At 42.1% G+C, this 22,143-nt stretch overlaps 1 protein-coding gene and 1 non-coding gene across 4 annotated transcripts in view; one reads left to right on the forward strand and one right to left on the reverse strand.

The window, feature by feature from the left end:
• Positions 1–22,143, forward strand: part of MOB3B (MOB kinase activator 3B) — a 179,994-nt gene that overhangs the window by 55,259 nt on the left and 102,592 nt on the right. For all 3 annotated transcript variants that reach the window (XM_054588081.1, XM_054588071.1, XM_054588090.1), the window contains exon 2: positions 292–905. In XM_054588081.1, coding sequence (XP_054444056.1) covers positions 488–905 — 418 coding nt within the window. In that variant the 5' untranslated portion in view covers positions 292–487. The remainder of the gene's footprint in view (positions 1–291; positions 906–22,143) is intronic.
• LOC129082480 (U6 spliceosomal RNA) lies at positions 16,401–16,507 on the reverse strand. Its single transcript, XR_008530417.1, has one exon. It is a non-coding gene; the product is annotated as a U6 spliceosomal RNA (small nuclear RNA).

Raw genomic sequence — 22,143 nt, forward strand, 5'->3', positions numbered from 1 at the left:
ACTCATCCTTAACACCTTGGAGAGATCCAGTGAGCTGGTGATCACATTGGAAGAGTAACCAGAGATGTGACCAAGTTCATGAAGAAAAGGAGTGGGGTGCCTTTTCTTATTGTTGTTATTTGCATGGTTTGAATTACCAATACAGATTCCCAGGGGTTTGGCTTAACCTCATCCACACACCTGGATGGAAGTGGGCACAGCCAAATGCAAGCTGGAAATCTGGTCTGAGCCTTTGCCACTTCTTAAATGCAAACTGGGCACTTTTAAGACCCTTTTCTCTCTTGCCTTTAGGAAGAAACATGAGGTTCCCCCGGAAATCACTCAAGAGGAAGATGGAAAGGGCCATTTAAAATAGATTAGAAGCTGGGCTGCAACACTGGGGCCAGAGGGCTGGCAGTGGAAAACTCTGTTGGGTTGTGATCTCTCACGGAGGAGTTCCAGGTGCTTTTTTGCTTCCTGCAGAACAAAGGAAGAAAAGGAGAAAACCATGTCCATAGCATTGAAGCAGGTGTTCAACAAAGACAAGACCTTCCGGCCCAAGAGGAAATTTGAGCCTGGCACACAGAGGTTTGAGCTCCACAAGAGGGCTCAGGCATCCCTCAACTCGGGCGTGGACCTGAAGGCGGCTGTGCAGCTGCCCAGCGGGGAGGACCAGAACGACTGGGTAGCCGTGCACGTGGTGGACTTCTTCAATCGGATCAACCTCATCTATGGCACCATCTGTGAGTTCTGCACTGAGCGGACCTGCCCTGTGATGTCAGGGGGCCCCAAATATGAGTATCGGTGGCAGGATGACCTCAAGTACAAGAAGCCAACTGCACTGCCAGCTCCCCAGTACATGAACCTTCTTATGGATTGGATCGAGGTCCAGATCAACAATGAAGACATATTTCCAACATGTGTGGGTAAGTCTATCAACAGCTTCTCAGTTATTTTGTCACATCCTACCCAAGCTCAGAGAATTTGCAGAGGCTTCTTCCAGGACTGCCTTTGAAAGTAGATACCACACATTCTCAACGTTTCCCCAAATTCCATCTCCACATACCTTCAGTTTCTTCTCCATATCTAGAAACCTAATTGAAATTTTGAAAAATGTCATTTGTGGGCTACTTACAATAATTTCATGGACCTCAGTCATTAAATCATACATACCACATGCTAGGGAACATTGACTTGGTGAAATGTTAGACTTGATCTTGCTGGCTTCCTTAGGTCTAGACTCCAAATCTACCCAGTCATTCTGGTAAGGTTCTTATTATTTGACTTAATTAACTAGTTAAAGTTACATTATCTCTGGTGCGATTATTGGTATTCATCTTCAGTTTAAGAAATCTTAGCGTGAGAATCTATGGATTGGGGATCAATCGAGCAAGGGGTTGGCACTCTGGAAATATAAAGATCCTGCCATTCTGTTCTTCCTCTCCTGATCCTAATGTACTGTTAACACTGAACCCTTGTGTAGGGTCTAGCAAGACCCACCAGGACACTTGAAATGCAAATGCTTTTGTTTCCCATATGCCACGAATCACAAAACTCTTCAAGGGGAAGGGCCAAACCTTTCCCATCCCTTGGGTTTCTTTATGCTGCTGATCATTAGATTTTTCACACATCGATGGGCTGGATTTAAAATTTCACTGTTTAGGCCCTAAGTTCAATGGGAAAAAGCAGTCTCCCTACTTCCATTGTCATATCTCCAGTGTTTAGCTAGCACAGTGCCCTGAAACCCTGGTAGGCACTCAGGAAATATTTGTGGAATGACTGAAAAAATACTTGTGCTGTTAGGAAGTATTATTAAAAAACTCTGAGATGGTTGGGGTATGAAAGAAGTATTTGAAACACATTGTTGAATTCACCTCTAGTTGGATTGTGAGTCCCCATGTGGCATATGGAAAGATGAGGTGGGGCATATGGAAGTAATTAAGTGAATACCAAAAAAAAAAAAAAAAAAAAAGTGTATAAATTGATTAGGGCAGTGTGTACATCTTGAAATATTCAGCACACAAACCAGTTTGCTCAGAATCATGGTGTTGCCTTGACTTGTCCAGTTCCCTCATGCTCTTACTCTCTGCTGTCCTTTGTTAAGGGAGGAGGTGGGGGTAGTACAAACCCTGACTCACCAGAGGAGGGGGAAGAATGCAAGTTTCTACCCCCCATCCCACCCATAAAATAGGCACCTGCAAGGGGCAGGAATTTCTCAGGTTCTTGCCTTTTTGCACTTTCCTTGACTGTCAGCGGCTTCTTTTGTTGCCAGGAGGAATTTTTCTTTCCCAAAGCTGCTGCTAATGCTCCATGAAGAACACATGAAAACAATAAAGTTAAATAAATCTGGAGACCTCCTCTTTGTCCTTGCCCTTCTGTTCCTGCTCCTTGATGCTTTGAACTCCAGGCACTTCTGCTCTCTCTGGCAGCTGTGGTTACCATGTAGGGTTTGTGACCAGAAGTACGCAGAGCCATGGTGTGTCACTTGAGAGTGAGGCAGCTTCTGGAGGTGGTTTTAGACTTTGTTCAGAGGAAATAGGTGGATGCCACTATGTCCCCAAGAGTAATTGTTTTTGCTATCTTTTTTAGACATTTCTTTAGCCATTCAATGGGATTAGAGACCATACTCACCTAATCAGATTTCTTCCCAATTTATGCTCTGTGATACACTGGTGTTTTGAGAGATCTCATTAGATGTACCATGATTTTTTTTTTTCCACATGGAAAAATAAGTTTGGGAAATGCTGAGTGAAACTGATTTCTTTACTGTGGGACTTGTAATATGCTAATATGCATTATAAATCTCCAAGAAAGGAATAATAATGCTTTTCATTCCCCAGAAACAGTCTGTTTCTTACCTCTGTGGTTTTATCCATGTTGTTTTCTCCTTCTGGAATCACTGTCTTTTCTGTCTAGGGAATTCTCATGCATCCTTTATACCATGTCTTCTTTTACTCATTGAGTGTAAGCCCCTACAGTTATGGGATATGTCTTATTCATTATTCATTTGATTATCCCAGCACTAAGTCCAGCCTTGGTGCCTTAAAAGTTTTTTAATGGGTGGGCGGATGGATGAATGGATGGATGGAAAGAAGGATGGAAAAATAATCTTTACGAAGTCCCAGCATGTCTAGGGTGCTGGTGATCAAAGTGAAATTAAACAAATGTCTCTATCCAGTTATTACCATCCTAAGTATATTGTGCACCTTGCCTCCACATAGTTTAATTTTTTCTGTTTAACTTTTCCAGGGTGAAGTGTTAGGGGCTAGTAAAAACCACCACCATCCACTGTTACCCTGACAGTCTTCATCAGCATCCTGCTCAACTCTATTATTTGTCCTCAGATCATATTTTTGCAATTTTTTGAAATAACACTTTCAGGAACCACTTTCTTTGTTAGAATTCACTTCCTCCTCTTCTTCTTCCCCCTTATTCCAGCCTACCTTTCTTCTTTTTGGTCTTTGTGCTGCCTTGAGTCATCATTATCATGAAGATGATCAAGACATCTGTCAGGGTAAAGTAAAAGAAGAATTCTCAGCAAACAGCAGACCCTGGGTGGATGAGAAATGGAGACTTCTGCTGAGCATTACAGCTTTGAATCCTAGGCATATTTCTGCATTCTTGCTTGGGAATTGGGAGGGGTTCAAACTTCACCTCCTTCCCACTGTGATCCACGGAAATAGAACCGGAAAATACTGACAGATGCGAAGGCTTCACCCTTAGTTAGCTATTAAAGGATATAAACAGCTGTTGATCAGTACCATTGAAACATGGAGGAAAGAAAAGCTTTCATCTGTTCCTAGATTCCAGTTTAACTATGATACCCGTGCTGTTTCAGAAGTTGAGTTTTCTCAGTTGGGAGAATACCAAACAGATGTGGCTCCCTTGTGAACCACAGTCTCCTGCACTTTCCCTTGATCCCCTCCAGCTTCCTTTGTTAAAAAGCCAACAGATGTCCCTGTTAAAGCTCCTAAGAGAGTAGTAACTTCAGAAGCAAGGGCCATCTCCTCTTTGATTGTATCTCTCTCCACTTTCAGAGATAACAACAGAAAAATAGGAAGCCTAGGAAACCACAGCCTTTTTTCTTCTATTGTCTAATTACAATAATTTTTCTGTTCTAGCCCCTCAGCTTCCCTGATTTTCTATTATATAATAGGGTTTAATATCTTAGATTTGACACTCAGGAAAAATGAGTAGAAAACTTAGAGCTCCTCCAACTCATGTTTATGAAAAGTCTTTGAATAGGAGGAATAAGAACATTTAAAAAAAATAATTACATGATCTCACCTACCTTTATGGTTTTAGAATAAATGGGTGTCAGGAAAGGAAAGATCAAGGGAAAGAAGGGAGGGAGGGAACTCGTATTTATTGAGCCTGCTAAGTGCCAGGTGCTATTAATCTTTCTTAATTCTTACAATAACTCAATGAATTAAATATCTCCTTTTACCAGTGAGGAGGCTGACATTTAAACAAGTTAAGGTGCTTTCTGGTTATACAGCCAATAAGTCATTCAGAAGTCAGCATTGTAGCTCAAGAGTGTCTGGCCAAAAATCTGTGCCGTTGTCACCTGCTACCATTCACAGCATGTATTGTTATTTTGTAAATTTTACTTTCCATGTCTAAAGGCTTCAGTGGTTTTGTGAGGTTGTCTAGGGTGGAGAAAAATTTAGAAAAACCGATTTTTGCTATAGTTTTGAAATAAATGATTTTTTTTTGTTTTTGTTGTGTTTTGTTTTTGTTTGCTCCTTTTAAAGAAATTACCTCTGAAATGCCTGAGGAGTTTGCTGGCACTGTAACTGTTCTCATATTTCATTCTAAGATTGGGCAGAGGATGACTTAGCCTCAAGAAAATGCTTTGTGAGCTTACAACTACTTGTTACTGGCATTCATTCATTCATTCGTTCAGTAAATGTTTGTCAAGCACCTGTTTGGAAGCAGGCCTTGTTTTAGGCACCAAGAGAGCAAAGCAGACAGAGTTCATGTCCTTGAGCGGTTTCCCCTAATGTCCAGAATGTCTAGTTGCTCCAAATTGCTCTATACATTTTTCTAAAATGAGTAGTTTGTTCAGTGGTCAAGTGCATTGTGGAAAGAGTTGCACCCCTTTGGCAACCTTTCCCATTGCACTACAGCTGAGTTCACTCTTCTCTCAAAATACTATGGCATGAAATATGAGACTATAAACATGTCCATAGGGCTGAGTTGTTCAGGCATGGGATGTTGGAGAACTGAATTTATAATTAGCCTTTAAATTTTAACTTTCTATTTCCTATTTTATGTTTCCCTCACTTTTTTATTTTGATAGAAATTTATGTAACGTTGATAAGACAGAATGTACATCAACAAACTGTATTTACAGTATGAGAAAACCAGCACTGGGGAGTGTACAGAGACTCAGATATGGGCAACCAGCTCTGCCATTGCCTTTACAGGTGCTCTGTGACTCTGGTAAACACATAACCCCTGAGTCAACATTTCTCTCTTAGTAAACTAAAGATTACAATTCTGATCTCACAGCGATGTTGTAAAGATTAAATGAGGCAGTTGTGAGTAAAAACACCTGGCCCAGAGCCATAAGCACCCCAAAAAAGTGAAGAGGTGGTGAAAAACAAATGCTTTAGTCTCCTCTCTCTGCATACATTTCTACATAACTATTAATCAGAATTCTTGTAAACCACTAGACAATTTCTGAACCATATCCCCAGAAAAATAAAATGTGTTGTAAAGGACTCAACGAGATTTTTAAAAATTATCCACCTTCATTGCTGAATCACTCTGTGACAGGGGTTATAAATACTTCAGGTTTTCATTACTGAAAGACTTTGGCAAATTTTAATGTTACTTTAGGAGCTGGACCAACTCCTAGCTTCAGGGATGAGCACCTCACTCTTTAGAGAAAAAGCCAGGAGGAGTCTTTTTGCTTGTTTTTCAGAAGACTGAGCATTAAACCTGCCTATGTTCAGTGTCTAACTGGCAGGTTAGCTGGAGAAGTGGGGAGATAGCCTACTAGTCACTTCTAGGACAAGCCACTCATTAAAATCAGTGTTGGGCCAGGTTACCTGGATTTGACCTCTCAAGAGAATGGGAAAATGTTTCTCAGACAACTCAGTGCCAGGAATGGAGCCCCAAGAGACCCCTGTGAACAGGTGAGTTTTTCCAAGGCTCTGGAAACATGATTTGCCTTTAGGATCTGATAAGCTAGCTCCTAAGAATTTATTAGTTAGGAGGGCATGATAATAAAGCTGCCATTTTCAGAACATGTACTCCCTAAACACTTTAGCTGCATTATGTCATTTAATCTGTAAAACAATGCCATACATGCAGGTGGTATGATTTCCATTTCACAGTTGAGAAAGAGTAAGTAACTTGCCCAGGGTCACACAGGGAGAGCCTCTGGGATTCAGACCCAAGGCTCCCCAGCTCCACAGCTTCTTGCCCCAGAATCAACAGAATTCTTACCCTTGATTTACCCCTGCCTGTTGCCTCCAATGTTAAATCCTCTCTAAGCAATATCCTCAGACAAGCCCAATAGTCACAGCAAGGGATGTGAAAATGGACAGGCCCTTCATTTGAGGCAATTTGTACTGGGTCCTTGCTGATAGGAACTCCAAGGTTCTGCTCTTTTTATATCTTGCCTCCTCTAGATTCTGTTGCTATTCAAGTTTGTTCAGTTGCCTATTCATAGAAAACATGCAAAGACAGCTGAATCCACTCTTCTCCACCCCCACCAGCTGCTGGGGAATTGATGGTCTATTGTGATGGTCACAATTCCCCGCCCCCACCTTGCTAACACAATACTGCAGTGCCCGTGGTGGTTGAGTTAATGAGAACAGTGTTAAATAACCCCCCCCCCCCCCAACCCAACAAATCCCAAGAGATACCTCTGAGAAATGGTGAGGGTGTCCCTGTGCTAAGAAGCAGAGAGGAAGGGGAGTGAAGACAGGGAGCCCAGAGGGACTAAGAGGTGATCTTGTAAATTAAGGCTAATTACCTGCTGTTCTGACCTGCACTGAGTTCTCCATTACCTGAGCAATGCAATTTTAATGGGCCATATCTCAGGTGACAAGTTGTTACCTCTCAGCATCATCTGGGAAGGGAAATGGGATATGTGATATTCAGTGGAAAGCAGAAATGGAAAACCAGGGCTGTAAGGGGGTGGGGGTGAGGGTATCTGCTGCTTTTATTCAGTTGCTGGTTGTAGATGTGGGGCCGTTCTGCAGCCAAGGAAGGAGGCTGCACTGTGGGGCGTCAGTGCTGCCTGGCGAGGCGGGTGCGCTCAGTGTCAAACTTAAGGGACGTAGAAATGTATCTAGCAGACTGGAAGTGCAGCAGAATGAAGAAAAAGGACGTAACCAGCACTCTTGCCCAGACCAGAATATAGGTTTTAAAGGATTATTGTATGAGCCGCTTGAAGTAGGGATGACATCCCTAAGGGCACACTGGGGTTATCACTGAGTTCCTGACTGGGCTCTAAGAAGAGAACTTTTTTTTTTCTTGAGCAGGGCATATCTGCAGGGTCCTGACACCAGAGCCTTCTCTCTCTGCCTCCTCCTAGACAGTGTCTCAATACCTAAATAATGTCATTTTGAACAGAGACCACATGAATAACCTGCCCTAAACCTCCATGTGTGGAGAGCAATTCACATGTTTTTCTTTTAAAATTCCATTGTAGGTTCAAGACATGGATTTTCTTTAAGGCCTCTGTAGATGAGAACTTTCTGGTGTTTTATCTTTAAAAATTTATGTGCAATTTGTATTCTAAATGAATGATAACTCTATCCATGTTTTCCTTCATGTAATGATTTTTTTCCCTTCTGTCTTCTTCTAGTACAATGAATGTTCTGGGAAGATGAGCCATTTGGGCAGGAAGGATGGCAAAAAGGAACAAAAGCATTAGCCTAAGACCTGAGTTTGAATCCCAGTTACCAACTTTTACTAGCAAATTCTCAGTCTCTCTCAACTGGTTCCTTGTCTATAAAATGCATGTGAGAGGATTTATTTCACAGGATTTTTGATAGTATAAGATATCATGCTACATGTAAAACAATTAGCACAAGTTGGGTATGCTCTCAACGTTTGTCCCCTCAGCATAACACAGTATCAGTGTGATGGGATCATGCTGGTCCGGGGAACTGAGGTGAAAAAGGAAAGAACCTAGGATGAAAATCCATAATTACATGAAACATTTGGCTGTGGAGTTGTGAAGGGAATAATCCATATTCCCTTCATCTCTGCTGGGTGTTGTGAAACCAGCAGAAGAAAAGGTAAACATTCATGGGGTGAGATTAACTTTGCATGGCCTTGGCAGCCAGAACCAGGGAGGGGCCCACAATAAAACTTCAGAAGATGTTGGATGTGCATAGCTTCTGTGGCCTGCACGAAGCCAGTTCCACCTTCTTGCTTCTGCTATGGGACAAAGCACCCAGCATAACACTCTGCACTAAGGGACATGTGGTGAACAAATTACTACCATGAACTTGTGAATTGATTGACTGATGCCGTATAGTTCATTTTGGAGAACAGATGTGTTCCTGAAAATTGTGAGGCAGTTGAATTTTTTATCATTTGACTAATATTTTCATTTCTCAGAGAAAGTTTAATATTTAAAGAAAGATTGGCAAAGAACCCCTTCATATATGAACACGTTTTTTAGTGATGTGTCTGATTGTTCCCTAATGCTTACTTTGGAATCAATAGTGTTTGTCTTCGTGGAGTACAAACTGAAGTTGCTAGCTCTCTCTCAGGAAAAGGAGAAATCTTTCTTCAAAGAAGCAATAGGTTTCTGGTGTTTCTCCATCATCCAGCCCAGGATCCCAGGACTGGAGAGCGGTGATGGTATAAGAAAGAAACTCCAGCCAGTAGTTGTGTGTTTGTTTTGTTGTCCACCCCTGTGTCACACTCTCCGGAACCTGCCAGCAAGGGCAGGCTACTTCCTGCTTGGCTTCCAGAACAGCTGGCATGAAGGAGCCCCACTGCCCGGTGTGGGAGCCCATGGAACTTCAGTATCTGGGGACCACCAGCATCACCTTGTTGCCTGCCCCAGCCAGGGAATCCCCCCATGGCCAGCAGGAGCAGAGGGAAGAAAGTTGCTGATAAATCGTTTATGTTTGGCCTTCCCTAAGTGGGAAAGAAAAAGCCTATATCTGAGAGCATCTGTCTTTCTATGCCATTGAAGAGAAATCTGAGGAAGTATGTTAATTATAGGTACCAAGTCACCTGGGAAACAATCTCTAAGCAGTAACTATTGGATGGTTTAATTTCTTTTTCTCAGATATGGGTTACAGGTAAGGGCTTATCTTCAGTCTGGGTTCAAATCTGTTCCTCCTATTATGGGCTGGGTAATGTTGGCAACCTGAGCCTCTCTGAGCCTGTGTCTTCATCTGGAGGGGATAATAATAATAATAATAATATACACATTGTAAGGTTATGAAAATTAAGTGTCATAGTGCATCTAAAGCTCTTGGCAAGTTCCAGGTAGAGAATTAAGTGCCGAATACATTTGAGCTTTATTTCCTATTCACATTGATGTGAAAAGGGAAGACCTCTGATTTATTGCAGTTTGCAACGTTTGATTGCATAGGAGAATGTCTCCTGCTGTATTCTCTGCACATTCTTTTCCCACTGAAGTGAAAATTGAGAACAGCTATTGATCTTGTCATAATTATAGTAATCTTGGAAAAATAATTTCCACGTCCATTAGAATCTCAGTTAATCAGAACTTAAACACCAGCTGAAAGCAATACTTTTTATTAAGGAAGGCAGTAATTACAAAGTTTAAAATATACTAATAATAATTTTAACAAACATTTTTTACCTATTCTGGGCCAAGCAGTGTGTTAGGTTCTATGCATCTTTTTTCTAATACAGCAGCTCTGGTTGACCACTATCATTATCCCTATTTTCAAATGAGGAAGCTGAGATAAGTTTCTTCCCCCAAAGTGTAGGGAGAGCTAAAAAGTCAAACTGGGATGGTGAAGCAATCGGATAGTAACCAGAGCTGCCAACCACTATACCCTGGGATTAGACAAAGGAAGAGAGGGGATTACTGGAGCCTGGGAGCTAGGGCTGCTCTGCAGGAGCTAAGAGCACCAAGGAAGGCCTAGCAGCAGGGACTGGAACCAGGGAGGAGCTGGTGGCAGAGGAGAGAGAGGCAGAGAAACACCTGGGCTCTGCTCTCCTCCTTGAGGCTCCTGCCAGTGCCTCCCCATCTTTGGCAAAGGATCCTGGGAAAGATATGTTTCAGATGAATGGATTTGGTGAATGACTGGCATATGAAGAAAACAGATAAATAAAAATGTATAATTTTAGGTAGTGATAAGCTCTGTGAAGCAATTAAAATTACAGTGGTTTTCTCTGGTCTTCAAACTTCTTCATACTTACAAATATTGAAAATCTCAAAACTCCTTTTTTTTTAATGTGAGTTATCAACAGTTACCATATTAGACATTTAAACTGGGAATATTTTTAAAACATTTACTAATTAATTCATTGAAAAATACTAATAAACCCATCACAAAGTAACAAACATAATTTTTTATGAAAATTAACTTTATACCCTCTCCTCCCCCCAAAAAAAACAAGTAAGAAGAGTGGCATTGTTTTAGCTTCTATGACTCTTTATTATCTGATTTAATAGAAAATGCCTGGACTCTCTTGTGTTCTGCATTTCAATCTATTGCGATATGTATTTTAAGTTCAAGTTCAGGTTCATACAGATACAGAGTTGGAAAGGGGAGAACTTTGGGTACCCTTGAAAGGATCCCGAGGGATCCCTGCAGTACTTTGAGAACGACTGCTATAGATAAAGAATTGGAAATCCAGTCCTCTGCACCTAGCAGGCAGTTGACAGTTTTGATTGAATGAACACAAATTACAATTGCATTGAGGGTTTCACAGTGTCCTTTGTGATCAATGGTGACATTGGTGACACCATGGTAGCAGAAACCAGTTAGACAACACTGTTCTCAGGGTCCCGTTGATCAGTTGGACACATGCTTTGGGGTATTTACCCAGCAGTACTGATTGCTTTTAACCTTAGTGTTTATACTCATGCAGTTTTCCTGTCACAGACTTATTACGCAGAATTGTTATAGGAGTACAATATGAGTACAATAGATAGTTGTGGAACACCACCAGTTATTCAGCCTGCAAATAATATGCAACGGTATTCGAGTTTAGGATAGTTTCCTATCTAGGTCAGAAAGGTTATGAGTTTCTTTTCACCATCAATTGATAAATATTCATATAGAATGCAATAGCCAAGACCTAAGTCACATTGTAAGGTAGCTATTATTAATAAGAAATTGAATGAATAATCTAGAAAGTATCTGCACTTTTGGATTATCTGTGACCCTGCACTTTATATCAGCATAGATATTTGCATTCAGCACTTACTGGGTCCCACGCATGCCAAGGAGCCCTGTGACGGAGATGACCCTCAGTCAGCTGTAGATGGGCATGACCACATTACTTCAGCCTTCATATGGGCAGATATGAGTTACCATCTGTGGGCAGGCTCGTTTTTGAATGAGGTTTATCAAACATCTTATGCCAAATGACATGTGTCTTTACTATAAGTGTCAGGGGCAAACCGCACACCTACTTTTTTCTAAGTGGATTATATCCTATCTAGCTTTGATTTTCTGCAATTGATATAGACAATGTCTGTCATTTATTAAGTGTCTACAATAGCTTAGGTGCTTTACAGAGCTCAGTTACCTTTCACAATATTTTTAAAAATGTTTTTTACCTCTTTTCCAAGTGAGGAAGCTGAGTCTCTGAAGGTCACTCAGCTTGTGAAGGCCAATAGGTTTCTGGCACTTGGTTCTTTCACTATGCTACGGACATCTGTGATACTCACATTCCAGCCGTGTGCATGCAAACCTTTGCATAAAGTCATAGACAAATAGATTCAAAGACTGAGAGAGGAAAAATCAAAAGGATAATTTGAAGAAGCAAAAGGTTTGGCTTCTCTCTGAGCATGAGGCCTTTGCAGAAGAAACCCTGCCTGGATGAAATAAGATATTTCAAGACATGGCTTTGTTACTTTCTGACTGTGCCTTCAATACAGTACTTAGGCTTTGACTTGTGGTCTGCTGAAACTAGGCAGATGGATGCCAGGGGGACAAACCTCCTGTGAATAAGGTATGTCACATGGCTCGATATAATTTTCATGTGTGTGGTGAGGGCTGATTGTGTGTGTGTGTGTGTGTGTGTGTGTGTGTGTGTGTGTGTGTGTGTCTTTTGAAGATGAAAATCTCACTGGTTAAGAAGAAAAGGTGGAAAAAGTAAACAAAAGAATATGAGGGTATGTGAACTAGCCACCTCTAACGCGCTGTAGCTTCACATTGAACAAATAAGCAGATTAATGTAATTTGGTCTTCACTTGTCACTTTTGGTCCCTATGACTCTGTCGCCTTCCCTTCTTACTCCCTGGTCCATTAACCCTCTTTCTTCTTTGTAAGACCAGGAGACATGGATCATAAGGTCACTGTGAGGCCATAATAAGATAATACATTAGGCTTGATACATATAAAATGTTCAGTATATATCAGCTAAGGTGATTACTAATAATATTATTGATACTGTGTTTCTGCAAAGTAGTTGCTATGTTTTTTTTCCCAAATGAAAAGCTGTACATATCAATAAGTTATGGGGGCTCCCAGAATAAAGACCCTGGAGGCCCTAAGGCAGGCAGGTCAGAGGCAGGTTTCTGGACTTCCTACAGCGGTATACTTTTCAGCCGCAGTTTCCCTGTCACCCCTCAGATAATTGACACTTTGGGCCCATGAAATTTTCTTTAGTTCTAAAATATGTTGACTCTTATAATAGCCATGGACTGTGGCTGCCCTTATCAGTCTGTGAGGACTCACCACGGGCTGATTGGACGCTATGTTATTGCAGGTGCCACAGGTGTACATTTCACCTCCAGCAGCCCCTGCCTCCTGCAGTGCGACCCAGCAGCTGCCCTTTGAGGTAGGTCCATGGGGCACTCTGTCAGCTTGTGAGAAAAACAAGCCCAAGTGGGGCTCAAAGTTTTCTGATGAAATAGTTTAGCTTTTACCAGAAGAATTTGAAAAGGGGAATGTTATCAAAGTAAACCTTTTAAATTGCCCAATAAATAGACCCATAAGGATAGGTTTCTTAAGAAAGCTAGATTTCAGAACTAACAATTATTAATTCAGCAACTATTTATGAAGCAGCTACCTATTCCAAGCACTTGTTAGGCACTGGCATACAAGGACTGGTCTGCCTTGTCCTTGTACCTGCCCCCTGGGGGCTCCTCCACAGCCCTCTGTAACCCTGTCCATAGGCACAGACCCACCAGAGGCTCTTTGCAGGTTTTAGTAGCAGGATGGACTCTCCTAGCAGTATTAATTATTGGCTAACCTCATACCCCAAATTCCAAGATCAGGAAGTGGAATCTTGTCTGGGACCCTAGTTGGTACCCCATCACTTAAGTCTGGCATCCCACCTTGTCTGCCCTTTGTGCCATATCGGAGGCATCCTTCTGGTGCCCAGACCAGTGATAGGGTCTGACTATTTGATGTCCACCTTTTCCATGCTGACCACCGACCAGACCCTGGGTCTTGGGCCAGTCAGCCCCCATACTCCTTCCTGCCCAGCATGCTGCCATCTTTCAGGGCTCCCTCAGTTATCTCCTACAGAGTTCGCTTCTGCACCTACCTCATCCTCATGGGCCTGTTAGGGGTCCCAAACCTCCTGTCACTGATGAGGGCCTCCTCCCACCAACCCAGCAGCAGAAGCTCTGAAGCCAGCCATACTCTCTGGCTGGACACATCGCTTTGAGCAGTATGCAAGCGAGGGCTCCCAGACTGAGGCAGGAATGAGGCTCTGACTCCCTTCTTGCTGCTAATGCCCTGAATTTACTGCTCGGTCTATTTCTAAGGTTAATGCTCTGCTCCTTTACCCAAGCTGAAGTAGCTGAGAGACTGAGCATGGTGCAGCCCCTTCCTGAAAAGAATTCTCAGTGCTCTTGGCTTCTAAAAGGTAAACTGGCTTGCATCCCAATGTCTTAATGATATGGCAACTAAGTAAGAAATGATAAAGTGCATTTGGCATTTTCCAGGAGGGCCTCTGGGAGAGGTCCCCGTTCATCCAGTTCAGCAGGCCATTTCCTTCATTTAAGAAACAGCAGCGTAGCTTCAGTTCTTCCATAGCTTCTAGATGTGTTTTTGTTTTCAGCAGGACTTAAGGGAAGTCATTGTCCCCTGCTTTCAGAGGAAGGCTCCAGATTAAAAATAGTGCAATACATTTATTAAAATGACACAATAAAAAACTTGGAGAGAATCAGTTTCAGGTATAAGACAGACAGGTGTGTCCATGATGATGACTCCCACCTCTCCTGCATAGCTCACTGCTCATAAATAATGAGTTTGATTCAAGTAAGATGCATCAGTGAGTCTCAAAAGGAAGGGCTCTAGGGACAATGTTATGCACTTTTTCAGCTGAAGGAAGATGTTTATCAGAAATGACTCTTTTTTTAATGTCTATCAAAGGGTCATATTCATTAATGATCAGTGAATAAATAGATTTCAAATAAATAAACAAATTAGATAATACAGCTATGTCCCTTTAACTGACTAATGTTCAGTAAAGCGGGATATTTTTGTCTCACTGTTGTCAGTTAGGGCTCAAAACTCATCAAAAATGACTAAAGCCATCAAATACTTTTATAATTCCTTTATAATTATATAATAGCCCCAAATGAAGTCAGACTTTTGATACCAAAACAATTTCATTTTTTCCTAGAGTAGTCTTTGATATTCTAAGATGTTCTTAATGCCAGGACAGGTACAGATCTTTAGCCCATTCTTCACAGAGCAGACAGTCATTTTCTTAAAAATTATAAATCAGAGCTGTTTATTCTCTGCTTTAAAAAAAACCCAAGATCTTCTTACGATAATCAGAAAATGTCCTAAATTCTTCCCTTGGCCTGCTGCCCTCTTTGTGAGCACGCCCCTGGCTGCTTCTCCGACCTCCGTGGCACCACTTCCCTTGCCCACGGCTGTAGACACCCTAGCCTTCTTTACGCTTCTCAAACTATCCCCTCGGCCCCTGCAACACACACTCACATCCCTCCCTCCAGGCCTTTGCACTTCCTGTTCCTTCTGTCTGGAACCCTCCACCCTGGTGTTTTGCATTGCTGGCTCCTTGTTATCCAGGCCTCAGCTCTCATTCCCCCTCCTTGGAGAGGACTTTTCTAACCATGTGCTATAATGTGACATAGAACCCTTTGGTTTATCTCAGATCATCCTGTCCAATTTCCTTAAAATTGTTTTTATTTTGAAATTATTTTTCTCGTTCCTTTATTCATTTATAATAGTTAACAGTGATAAGAGAACTGATAATTCCTAACTAAAAATCAAATAATAAAATGAAAATTATCATAATCTGAAATAATACCTTTTTCTATGGACATGATTGCCTAAAAGAAATTGCCTAATTCAATACATATTTACCTGCCATATGATGTGCTCATTATAGTAGTAACTTCAGGAGGCCAGACAGTCAGCAAATATTTACTGAATATTTCACATGTGCCAGACAGACAGTGTGCCAGTGTGCTAAACAAAACATGTGTGCTTTATCCTCACAAACTTAAAATCAAATAGCAAGTGAGACATTACAAAGGGTGGAAATCCCCTGAGCGCAGGAATCGCTCCCATTCTATGCTGCAACCCCAGTGCCAGGGTGGCACCCAGGCTCAGCCGGCGCTCTGTGCAAGTGGGTGAATGCACAAGTGAAATAAATCATTCCCGGTGTCAAACGTTGGCAGAGGACATTGCAGTGCACCAAAAACACCAAATACCAATACATGCACAAATACTCCCAAACAACATCCCTAACTGGGGGAGCTCAGAAATAATCCTTTTTTTTTAAATTTCTTTTTTATTTATTTATATATATTTTTAAAATCATGTTTCTTTTATTACAATTGTCTCATTTTATCCCCTTTGCCCCCTTCCACCCGTTCCTCCCCTCCACCGCTGCTCCCACAGTCAGTTCCCACTGTGTTGTCCGTGTCCATGGGTCATTCATACATGTTCTTTGTCTAGTCCTTTCCCCTTCTTTCCACCACTGTCCTCCTTCCCCATCCCCTCTGGTCACTTTCAGTCTGCTCCATGTTTCCTTGCCTGTGGTTTATTTTGTTCATTAGTTTATTTTGTTGAATAGATTCTACTTATAGGTGAGATCATACGGTATTTGTCTTTCACCGACTGGCTTATTTCACTTAGCACAATATTTTCCAGTTCCATCCATGTTGTCGCAGAAAGATAGGAGTTCCTTCTTTATTTTTTTTAAATGCAGATTGATTTTATTTATTTTTTAAATGTCAAAAACCATTATAAAATATTAAAATATTTAAATCCATTATAAACTCTCAGCAATTAAAACAACATAAAAATATGGAACGCTTCACGAATTTGCATGTCCTCCTTGCACAGGGGCCATGCTAATCTTCTCTGTATCGTTCCAATTTTAGTACATGGGCTGCCAAAGCGAGCACTGATCTTTAAGGTGAGACCAGAAGGGTGAGTGCGATACAGTAAGGAGGAAAGGGTAGGGTAGGGAGGTGGTCTGGGGAGAAGAAAGAGCAACCTGTGCAAACGCTCTGAGGAGAGAAAAGTGTGGCATCTCCGGATGACTAAATGAAGGCCAATGTGAAAGCTGCAGCGAGGGAGGCAGGAGTGACACATGAGCTCACAGCGGTGACAGGGTCTTGGAGACTGTGCCATGGACATCCATGGTCATAGGCCTCTGAAGGCAGGTGAGTGGAATGGTAGGCCTGGAATGTGTCAAGGATTGCTGTGGCCACAGTTTGGGGAGGGGCAAAAATGGGTGTTCAGAGACTGGCAGGAGCCCACTGCTGTGGCCCAGAGATTGAGCTCGAGTGTGGAGAGAATCAGGTAGATTAGAGAGGGAGAATCAGTGATGGGATATGTGGGGGTAGAGCAGGGGACAGAAAAAGTCAAAGGTAACTCCTAGGTTTCCAGCTTCAGCAGCTGAGTTAGAGCTATTTACTGAGGTTGAGAATCTTTGAGGAAGGTATGGGGGCGGAGGTCTGGAAGTTTGGCGAGTTGATTTTAAGGTGCCTCTGAAATCTCCAAGTAGGATTATGGACCTGGCAAGTGGATATACAGGTCTGGGACTCAATCAATAGGTGGATTATATGAAGGTATTGAAGCCATCTGGGTGGCTGAGATCACCTTAAGTGTAAAGAGAAAGGCCTAGAACAGAGTGCAAGGGATGTCACATCTAATGACGGGGCAGAGTAGAGGGATGCTGGTACAGGAATTTGAGGAGAGGGCAGTTTGGAGGACAGCCAGCAGTTCTAGGAGCAGAGAGAAGAGTGCTGCGAAGAGGAGGGTAGTGAAAGATTAAATACTATGAGCGCAGAAAAGAGAAGCACACCATAGGCCAACATAGTGAGAAGGGCAGGGAGAATTCCAGGAGAGGCAAAAGTACTTAAAGGCAGCCTTGTCCTCCCCCAAATTTTCTGTTCTACCTCCATCGGCACCTATCGGAGCCCCTGCAGCTCCTCTGATTCCTAGCCCAGGAAATCAGTGCACCAGGTGAGGAATGAGAGAATACAATGTGTCTTCAGAAAGTGAGTGCTATGGGTCTGGACTTTTCAATTCCATTTCCATTCCCTCATGATGCTGAATGACACTTCCTGCTCTTGTTTTCTTCCACCAAATTGCCCATGTTAGCCGATGCTCACTCAAGTAGTTTTAGCTTTTGTTCAACCAAAAATGCCTTGGGTAAGCCAAGAACTCTGACTGGAAGAGAAAAGGTTGCTTGACCTCTGTAGGCTCTATTAGAGGTTACCCTTGGCAGTGATTTAGTAGCTTAGCGGGTTTACTGCTTTAGCCTGCAGTTCCTAAACTATAAATTAAGAATCCCGTGCACCTTCCACATGCACAGAAAGGCTTCTTTCTCATCTATAAATCACAGGAATTCTAAAGGCCTTGACAATGCACAGGGCAACCTCCCTTAGTTGTTCCACTTCCAGGAATTTATTCAGGCTTGATTAACTGGAAGGGTGGAGATGGGGCAAGAAGTGAGTGAAATACTTCTCTTTTTAAGGCAGAAGTCATGAGATTGGTTAATTCAGAGACTTTTTGCATCTCTGATTTTTGTGACAGTAAATGAGGTTCGCACCCTCACTTTCACCGAACATCTGACCGGGCTTTCACGTCTGTGTGGCTTAAGTCATGGCTGCCTCTCAGCTTGGAATCATCTTGCTGCCCCCAGGTGGGTGAAGGCCGTGGCTATAACATGGGACAGACCCAACTGGAGCAATTTCTGATTTCAGATTTGGGAGATGCCTGATTGAAAATCAGCAAACCTGCTTTGAGAACAAAATTTCCTGAAAGGGAAATGTTAACTTCTATTAAAATCTGAAAGAAGGGAAAAGAAAGTCTCTAAATTGATTCTCTGGCATCATTCTGTGTCTCTCAGATGAACTGAGAATTCAGTGTAATTGGGAAATGCTTTTGTGTTTTAGCAAATGTTGGAAAACAGCTTTCTCTCTCTCCTTCCTACTTCATCTTTTCCTGATGCCTTATTTTGATACCATATCCCTTTTTCCTGCACTAAAGGGGACGGAAGTGAGAGGGCAAAGGAGGAATATCTTCCAGGGACCAGTGTCCAGGGACACTCATTAATGGAGAGTTTAGAATTTAACCCCCACCCTTATTAAGTTGGAAACTCTGCATTTCCAATGCTGTTTTTGGATAGAAATGAGAAGACTTCAGGGTACTCTCAGTAGCTAACATTCTATTAATAAAAAGGATTATCAATGACAGTACAGTTGGCCCTCTGTATCAGTGGCTTCCAATTCAACCAACCCTGAATTGAATATATTTGGAAAATAGTATTACATTGCTGCTGACATGTGCCATGTAGTTAGGCCTGTGACGGTGATGGCTGTACTGAACATGAGTGAACTTTTTTCTTGTCATTATTTTGTAAACAATACAGTACAACTATTTACGTAGTATTGACATTGTATTAGGCATTATAAGTAATCTAAAGATTATTTAAAGTATACGGGAGGATGCGCATATGCATCAAGGTTACATGCAAATACTATGCCATTTTATATAAGGGAATGGAGCACCCTCATATTTTGGTATCCGAGTGGGGCCCGGGAAGCCATCCTCTGTGCATACAGAGGGACTGCTCTACCTGCTCTGAGAGTGCGCCAGGTCAGTGGTATGAGACCTTGGCTGGCATTCAGTTCGGTTCAGAAGAGACTTATTTTTGACTACCATGTGCTGGGCGTAGGGTAAGGCATTGCAGGGCACAGAAAGAACAGCAAAAAGTGCTCCCTGTTCTTGAGCTTACAATCTCATAGGGAAAATAGACCAGTAAAAATAAAAGCTTTACCAAGACAACAAAACTAAATAGAGGTTTTTAGTACACAGATTATTCTACCATGACAATTGTTTGATGGAGTTATTATGTAGGGAAGAAAATTCAGTTCACAGAAAGAAAGACGTCTTACAGAATTGCCAAAGGAGAGCCCTATCTCGCTGGGTGATCAAAATAAATAAATTTCTAGAAAGGACTGTAAGTAAAACCCTGGATCCACTGCTCTTTCCTGTGGACATTTAATAACAGGCTGCCTTCCTCCCTCTAGTTAATTTCTCTCTTAGTTGTGTGAGTACCTGCATTCTTTTTCTGAAAATGGCAGCTTACTGCCTGATTTCTTTTGCTTTTATGCAGCACAATGCCCAATGACTGTTGGACTGTTTCTGCTGTTACCTTCTTTTTCCAGCCTGGTGCTCATTTATTCCAGCCCTAAAAAGTTTGTTTAGCTCAGTCTAAACTGCCCTGCACCGTGATGCCTGACAGCTCAGCTCCTCAATTCTGTGTGTGTATCACATTGGCCTGGTACCCAAGAGAGTTCAGGGGAACTGGCCTGTTTCGGTTCTCTTGGTACATGGAGCTGGGTTTATCCCTCATGTTGATCTGTTGTGTACAGTTTTAAATGGGAAAAGCATGACTTTACTGACCTTTTCTGAACAAATAAATTTACTTAAGGCTGCTTGGTGTCATTTGGAAAAGAATGTTCTTTCCCTTCTTCCTCTGGGGCTGCCTTAAGAGTTTTCCATTTCAAAATTGCTACTTTCCCAACCTCACACCTCCTCAGTCACAGGAGTCCACTACTTTAAAAGCAGACAAGAAGGGGACCTGAAAGAAGGGGAGGGTGAGGAGGGGAGACACAGGACTTGTGTGCTGTTAGTTATCTGGGTTTTCCTTCGGTTTGCAAGAAAGATTTCCGTCATTAGTCCTCATGTTCCCTCCATAGTAGTTAACTCCAATTGCCACTCAAGGTCAAGCTCTACTTCCCAAAGGAAGTCTTGTCTTTCTAGAAAGTACATGAGGCTCTCCTCTTTATGGGGTTGGACTCCCCCTGAATTCTGTGGAGATGGGGGAAGGAACATCCGAGGAGATTAATCTGTCCCCTTCCCTGTCTCCACTTTCATCCTTGGATAGCCTTTCAAATGTGTTTATTAAATCACTTAAATCTCAAGGAGCTCAGCAGTTAGATTTAACAACTAAAATAGAACCACACGTGTCTAGTTATGTGAAAAAAAATGATGTTGTTTGCTTAACTTTTGATTCTTTAGATGTGATTCATGGGATTTGTTTGTTTATTTTTTTAATTGTATGTTGACCTAGCATCTCCTCCTTAGGGAATATAGAGAATGTCCTTTCCATGGTGGAAAGACCATATTGAAATGTGGAAATTTCTTTCTTTAAAAACAAATGTTGATTTTCCCACTAGTCACAGAAATCAGTTTTTCTAGCTATGCACAAAATCCCAGTCATTTACAAGTGGAGGAACCTGTTTAAGGAATGGCTAAATTAGCAGGGGCCACATTCACAGGGCTTAAGAGTCTGAGGTGAAATCTGATCCTAGACTGGGAAATTTTTTCCTGGTAAAGCAGGATTGCAGCTTAACAAACTGTGGAACAGAATCCGCATGGGTAATGTCCTGAACAGGAGGGTTCAGAAGGTTAACACTATGGTAGGAGCCGGGAGTGGTTGTGCCTAGTTTTATAGAAAATACTTAAAAAAAAAATTACTAGCATGAAAACCCTCACTTAATAGGCAAAATAATTGGCCCTGTGAGCTTTTGTGTCTTATGCTGACCTTAGAAATTTTCCATCTCCTTTGAATTCCACCTGGACACAGTGTGCTTCTATCTTGGCTTCAACCCTTCTGTTGTTTCAATTATGAAATATACGGTATGATGTTATTGATAGCACATCCTTTTACTGGTTTTAAACCTGTTTACATTTTTTAAACAAACGAAGACATAAAACCTCAGATAAAATCAGTGAAACTGGATCTGCGTTGGCTGCAGCAGTGGGCACAAGGCTCCGCGCCCTGCCCCCACTCCCTCAGGGGGCAGCACCTCCCTCACTCACAAAGTGGAACCCTAAAGCTTTGAGGAACACAGTTTGAAAATCACTGCTCCCTAAGTATTTGTCACTTATAATTTCCCTCGGGAGCTGCTTTCCTCCTTGTTCTTGGGGGTCAGGAAAGAGTCACAGACCAAGATTGTATCTATGTAAGATTGGAAGGAAGAGGCTGGAGACTCAGATGCTGGCTGCTCGTGTCTCAGCAATTCCTCCAAGCTCCCCCAGCCAACCTGAGAAGGTGTGCTTGGCCAAAGGATGGTGAAAGTCAATGGTCAGAGAGAAGCAATGACTCCTCAAATCCAGAAAAGTTGATCAGGCAGGGGGTTAAAGAACTACTCTGGGGCCCTGGCCAGGTGGCTCAGTTGGTTGGAGCCCATACACCAAAATGCTATGAGTTCAACTCCTGGTCAGGGCACATACCTAGGTTCAATACCCGGTCAGGGCCCGTATGTACAGGACGCAACTGATCTATGTTTTCTTCTCACATTGATGTTTCTCTCTATCTCTCTCCTCCTTCCCCTTTAAAATACATATCCTCTGGTGAGGATTATAAAAGAAATAATAAAATAAATAAATGAAAAAAATAAAAAACCACTCTGGGAATTTTCCTGCAAGACAATTAACATCCTCAGGTCCCACCAGGGAACTCTGTTTGAGCAAAAAGGCTCCTTAGAACTTTGTTACTTTCACTTCTGAGCTGCAAGCA

Source organism: Pteronotus mesoamericanus, unplaced genomic scaffold, assembly GCF_021234165.1.
Source record: "Pteronotus mesoamericanus isolate MK-2021 breed Mesoamerican mustached bat unplaced genomic scaffold, CSHL_Meso_final contig_124, whole genome shotgun sequence".
In the NCBI taxonomy this organism is placed as follows: domain Eukaryota; kingdom Metazoa; phylum Chordata; class Mammalia; order Chiroptera; family Mormoopidae; genus Pteronotus; species Pteronotus mesoamericanus.